At 46.3% G+C, this 6,231-nt stretch overlaps 1 protein-coding gene across 2 annotated transcripts; it reads right to left on the reverse strand.

The window, feature by feature from the left end:
* Window positions 1-771: 771 nt before the first annotated feature.
* On the reverse strand, window positions 772-3,439 carry LOC124649302 (myosin-binding protein 1-like). Of its 2 annotated transcripts, none has more exons than XM_047188952.1 (3): window positions 2,817-3,439; window positions 1,385-2,713; window positions 772-1,118 (listed from the first exon to the last, which is right to left on the reverse strand). In XM_047188952.1, exons 1-2 carry the CDS (start codon window positions 3,328-3,330, stop codon window positions 1,386-1,388), a joined length of 1,842 nt encoding a protein of 613 aa, XP_047044908.1. In that variant the 5' UTR covers window positions 3,331-3,439; the 3' UTR covers window positions 772-1,118; window position 1,385. The 2 variants fall into 2 exon arrangements, with proteins under 2 accessions (XP_047044908.1, XP_047044909.1); XM_047188953.1 differs by having other exon boundaries at window positions 772-1,121.
* Between the last annotated feature and the right edge of the window lie 2,792 nt (window positions 3,440-6,231).

Here is a 6,231-nt window from a genome sequence, read left to right on the forward strand (position 1 = left end):
CCTCTCTTAGACACAAATCTATGAGTTGTATGAAGGCCCTCTTTATGTGATTGATCTCTCATTTTTGTGATTCTACTTCGGTCTCTCACGCGAGTAATTCTATCGATCTCATACCGATCTCTTGCTCGGGGATTCTACCTCGTGTCTTTCCCTTAAGTGATTCGATCGGGACAATGGTTCGGCCCGTTGAGAGCAGACCGGGTTGTATTGGGTTGTGTTGCGTGCGTTCATCGTGTTCTTCGTCATTCTTCGTGTTCATCCCTCACACCCTCTTGTTTTTGGTCAATTCGTGAGATCGGGCCACACAATCGAGGCTTAGCCCCCATCAGCCCGGGCGCCAGAAAAAACCGTACACGCATAGGGTAGATGCGCGGGGCACCAGAGGCCATTCCAGGCAGGAAAAAAGGGATCTGGAAACCTTCAGGTACTTGCCCCAATCTTTGTCAAACATGGGGGTTTGTGGCAAAGAAAACAGCGCCACGTGTAATCACCAGAGCGGTTTAGATAGGTTTTGCACACGGATGACAAGTTGATGTACAAGTTCACCCTAATTTTCAAGTTTTTGTACTAATTTGCATGCATCGCACAAGTTGTTGTATGTCGAATGTTATTACCTCGCAAATGTACACCACAGGTCCACACCTGCACAAATTAGCACGACGCAAAAATGTAAATTTGTTTGTAAAACGTCGCATCGCAGGAAAAGCAAGCAGGGACATCAATTTGATTTGACATTAATTTAACGTTACTAGTTAACTCCTGTTGGCAAGAACCGGCAAGCATTTCGTCACATGTACAGTTACAGATTTGCTCCTAATTTCCGCACTCGCCAGGTGAGATCAGCATACAGAAAATGTTATTTTTTGTATCAGTAATCTTGCTGAAGAGGTGACAGAAAGAACAACGAGGAGGTTAGCACAGGAGATGCATGTGTTTTGATCAGTGTGACGGTCCCTTCAACATTTAGCCACTCAGGACCAGAGAACATTAGATGATCTTGCACTCGCTTCTGTACCTTGGATCTTTAGAACACGAAAAATGCAGAACCGACACCCCGTTGGGCGCCAAATGGAAGCACCATCATCACCAGGCTATTGTAGATATCCACATGAGAAGAACTGCTGGAAAAAGGTAAGATCAAAGTTTATCAAGGTTTCTAGTACAACGACGGAAATTAAAACGGAAAACAAAAATGCAGGAGCTCATAGAACTGGTAGGGCAGACTAGCAGGCAAGTTGCTGAAGGTATTGAGAGCAAGTAAGGAGATAAAAAAAACTATGTTCAGTTAGCTCAAGATGATCCATTGGTTTTTTGTTTACAGATGTTCAACTTAACGCTTGATTAATACTCATTGCTACTACAATAACGTTAACGAGAGTTTTACCTCAAGACAAAACATGTCTTTGTTGAACCGCAACTCTTCGCAACTCTCGTAAATGGCCAGTTATCTCATGTACACACTGTAGCCCATCGGTGCTACCTTTGAGGGAACTGAGTACCCTCTTGAGAAACTCATGATCATCTTCAAGCGCCCTAACTCTCGTATCCAATAGAGAAATTTCATCCTTGAGATTCGTTATGTTGCTAATTTTGTCATTGTCGAAAGGAGAACATGAACATTCATCCTTGTGGTTCTCAACTGATTCCTGAACAGAAATTGATTGATCCCCTGTCTGATCTCTGGACAATCTGTCCTCTTGATTGTTTTTGGCATCATCAGAAGCTAGCCTGTCTGTAGAAATGCAAAACTTTTCCTCCAATCTGCTCAGAGATTGCAAAATGTATGCCTTCTCTTCTTCGAAACCTGACATGGTGCTCGTCATGAAATCAGATCCATGCAAGACATCAACTAACAGCGATGAGCCATTCAAGGCATCAAATGACACATTCCTATCATATCCACTTGTATTTTCCATCGTATCATCAAATTTTCCACCACAGAATTGCTCATGCTGGAGTAGCCTCCGACAGTTGTCAAGTTCGGAATCCATGTCAAGTAATTCTTTCTCCCTCTCCGTAAGCAGGTCATGTAGATTCTGAATCGCTGCATGGTCATGGTCAGCTTGCTCTTCCATCATCCTAAGATATTGCAGTGCTTCCATCTGCATCGCAGCCTTTTCCTCGTGCAATTTGTTGATCATGGCCATTGCCTGGCTAGCCGCAATTGCCGAAGCGCTCCTTTCTTCATCGAGCTCCTTGTAAAGGACAACCATTGACTTCTTGTTGAGCTCAATCTGCCGCTTCAAACTCTCAATATCCCCTTCAGATTCACCGGTGACGAGGTTCGCATCTGATGGCTCCAGTACGGAGTAATTCCTCTCGAGGGATGGCCTCCTGCCGGTACCATTCCCTTCATCGTTCTGAACATTAGTATCAGGACTAGTTGTTCCTTCAGTCCAAGAAAAGTCAAGGCCCCTTACAGAGGACATCTGAGTAAGGAATGCCTTCACTTCTTGTTGAGTGGTGGAATTGTTATCCCTGGCAGAGATTATCTCAGATGGACGAGGAGATGGCATGTTGATCCTACTAATAAAAGTGTTCTTTATGCTACTGTTGCGGTCGACGAAGATGCGCGAAAGCACGGCAGATCCACTGGGTGCTGGCTTTGTTGTTGATCCAACATTCACAGAAGCACTGTTGTCCTTTGTAGATTGTTCATATGTTCCTAGTGAACCATCTGATTCGCTGACTTCCTCAATATCTACCACAAATGCTACATCAAAACCACATGGATACACTCAGTGAATTTTCAAATACAAGGAAGCATTCAGATATATATAGTAGGAGAAGCACGTCATTCAGATACATAGACTTACCCTTCTCTTTTGAATGATCTGCAGGAACCTGTTCTGATACAACCTTGGGTATGGCAGGATTGTTTGCAGTTTGACAAAGCTTCTTCGTATTCTGCGGTGTCTTCTTGAATGGCTCCGAACAGCAAGAGCACAGACGTCTAGATCTCGATCTGGGCCAAGAGTTAACCTCATCGGTGGTGGTGCATGAAGGAAGGCATCTTTTGCAGAGGTCATCAAAATGTGCAAGATTGCTATGACTTGTGCAATATGCCAGAGATGATATCTCTGACCTATGGGCGGTACAGACCAAATCCGCAGAGAACCATGCCTTGCCATGGAGTGCATGGTCCACCCGTGAGCACAGCGTGCATGGCGCCTTTAGTCTGGTGACGCGCGCCAGCCTTGTGGCCGCATATGAAGCTGCAGCAGCCACATGGAGTAGTATGATCACGCAGAGCTCACTGAGAGCATCGGACAGCGAGGACAAAAATCGCTGCGAGAAGTCCTGGGATCTCGCACCGGTTTTCGGAGCCATTGGTGATCAATGCTCATCAAAATTCATATGCAGTACTTAGCTTGAAAAAACGTGAACTGCAACAGAAATCCTTGGTTGAGGCAGCAGTGCAGCACGAAGGCACCCGAAGCACACAGCCTGATCCTTCCAATAACTCTTCAGCCTTCACGAGTCTCTTGCCAATGCAGTAGCTGTAAGGATGCAGCAACTTTTGTTTCAAAAGAAACATAAGAATCTGATTTGTTCAGAGAAAAAAACGTTGCAGAAATATAATTCACAATCAAAATTGAAGATTCCTCTTTGAAGAAGAAATATAGTCATACTTCTATTGCATTAATGGACCACATTGAAAATCATTTTCACAATTGTAGCCGTTTATTTCAAGAAGCATTCAGATTGGTGTTGAGTTTTTTTTAAGAGTATATTGGAGACGTATACCTGAAAGCGAGAGTGGACTTTTAGAGCAGGTGGTCAGCGCGCACCCGTATCCGTACCATCTATATTGCATCAAGATTCATGCTACCTTTTATTTTCTCCCTCTCAAACAACTTCTCATTTTTGTATCTCTCACACCAAACAATCTTTGAACTTGGAATTTTTCAGATCATTTAAAAATAACAACTAGAATTTGGGAAAATTGTTTTGCATTTTTTATGTCATTATGTATATATATATTTCAAAAAAATATTTTGAATTTAAAATAATTTTAAATTTTAAATTGCAAAAAAATCCAAACTATTTTCCCCTATTTTATTTGTTATTTTTGAGTGACTTGTAGAAAAATCAAATCAGAATATTTAATAATTCACGAGATATAAAAAATAAATATTCAAAAAGTGGAACCTGCTCTACTACAGATTTCCCATACCTGAAATTTGATCCGGAAGCTCCAAATTACCCAAACTACGAGACGAAGAAGAATCGACCAAAAGGCAATGAAATATGTGGGAAAATCTGCAGCAAAGATTGGGGGCAAAAGCAAAACGTATTTCTTGACAGGAAATTAGAGGTGGCAATGGGGGCTTCCTCTCTTTCCCCCTCTCTCTCTACGTGGGAACGAAGAGAGGAGAGAGAGAAAGGAGGAAGAAGAATGTGTGCCTTGCACTCCTCTAAACCCGGCATCTTCCCCTTCTAATATTTGCACGTACGAGAGACTTAAGCTTGGCCCCACGTTTTGGACGTTCCACAAAATAGGGAGGGGATCTAAATAAGCGAGAGAGATGGGAACTCAACAAGATACGCAAACTGTTAAAAAAAAAAGATACGCAAACATCTCCAAAAAAAAATACAAGATACGAAAAATGCCGGGTCCAAGCTTAACCTCTCTGTGTATCCTACGGCGAGTACCTCCCGATATGGCGTCCACGAAGCCCTTCAGCATCAGATTTCTACGTTAGGAGATCAACCTCCCAAGATCTATCCATCCCTGAACTCAAGCGTGGTTGCTACTCCATTTATCCATGGTTGTTTTGTTCACGGTCCAATCTCAACGTACAATGTTAACACAGTCAAAAAGGCGTGAAGCTTTTCTAATGATTTTCCTTGCACATGACCTCAGCAGAAATGTACTGTACATGATTTTTGGCGACTCAATATAAGTTTCAGAAGACGATAAGAAAATTGTTGACAATTGGTACATGATCTAATCGTTAGAATAGAAATTTGCATATTATCCCCCGCTGGCTAGCTTCAGAGCATCTCTAGTTGTGTCCCCAAACCGTCCCCCAAACGGCGCCAGATCGAGCGTTTAGGGGACGCGTTTTGTTCGCGCCGTGTTTGGGGAACGTCGCTCCCCAGCCGCGTCCCCCAAACGCCCTCCTAAATGAATATTGGTGCACGAAAATAAATGTTTTCATTAAAATTTGATTATATATTACAAAGTTTGAATGTAAACGGCTAGATTTCATATAAACCTAGCCTACTGACCGCCCGGTGGTGCGTTCGACGGTCCCACCCCGTCGTTGCCTCCCATACGCCGCAGCTCCTCCAGGCACCGCCTCTAGGCACCGCCTCTAGGGCACCGCCTCTAGGGCGCTCTCGTCAGCTGCGGGGTCAGGGGCGTAGAACGCCGCTGCTGCCGCCGAGTGCGCCGCCTCACGCTGATGGTGGGCCCGCTGCTCGAGTGCTTCCCGCCGCTGCTGACGATGTCCACGCCAAAGCTCCGCCCCGCGCCGTCGCCGCTCTTCTCGGGCGGCGGCGTCGATGTCGAACTGCGAATCCGGTGGTGGAGGTGGTGGTGGAGGAGACGGCGGTGGAGGGAACTGGCCATCGCCGGGGCGGTTCATCATTGCGCACTGGTGGTGGAGGAGACGGCGGTGGAGTGACGAGGGCTGTGCTTGTGGCGGAGAAAGGGGTGTCGGCGGCTGTGGTGGCTGCCATTGAGCCGGGAGGGCCTTTTATAGACGCCGGCGTCGGGAAGAAAGCGCGGGGGGAGGCGAGAAGAGACGGGAAGAAAGCGCGGGAACGCGCGGTGGCGTGCGAACGCCAGCGACGTGTGGATGCTGCGCAGCACCGACGAGACGTCTCGACTGCCCCTCTGTCGCCATTAAGGCAAAGATGCCGTCGTGTGTCACTGCGCGCGAATAACTTCCTTCGCGAGGTAGGCGACGGTTAGGTTAAAATTCAATGTGCCGCTGACAGGTCGGCCCCGCCACTCCCCGCCTCGCTTTCGTTGTGTCTGGCGTGTCCGGAGCGTCTCCTTTGGGGCGGGGACGGGCTCGGGATGCCGGACACTATATCGGACCGCGCCGAAAAAAAAAACAGTTTTATGGGACGCGGCTGAAAACGTTTTTTTATCCAGCGCGCCCCAAATCGCTTTGGAGGACGCGACTGGAGATGCTCTCGTACCCATCGAACAGGGGGGATGCGCAAAATGGAACTTGCGTGTAGTTGCAGAGACGTTTTGAGTTGGTTCAGCGAGGA

This window comes from Lolium rigidum, chromosome 4 (genome assembly GCF_022539505.1).
Source record: "Lolium rigidum isolate FL_2022 chromosome 4, APGP_CSIRO_Lrig_0.1, whole genome shotgun sequence".
In the NCBI taxonomy this organism is placed as follows: domain Eukaryota; kingdom Viridiplantae; phylum Streptophyta; class Magnoliopsida; order Poales; family Poaceae; genus Lolium; species Lolium rigidum.

Excerpts from the sequence above, each read along its gene's own strand:
- LOC124649302 (XM_047188952.1), bottom strand. The coding sequence starts at position 3,330 with ATGGCTCCGAAAACCGGTGCGAGATCCCAGGACTTCTCGCAGCGATTT. Across the intron at positions 2,714-2,816 it reads AGATCATTCAAAAGAGAAGG|CATTTGTGGTAGATATTGAG; the intron begins GTAAGTCTATGT and ends GTTTTGATGTAG.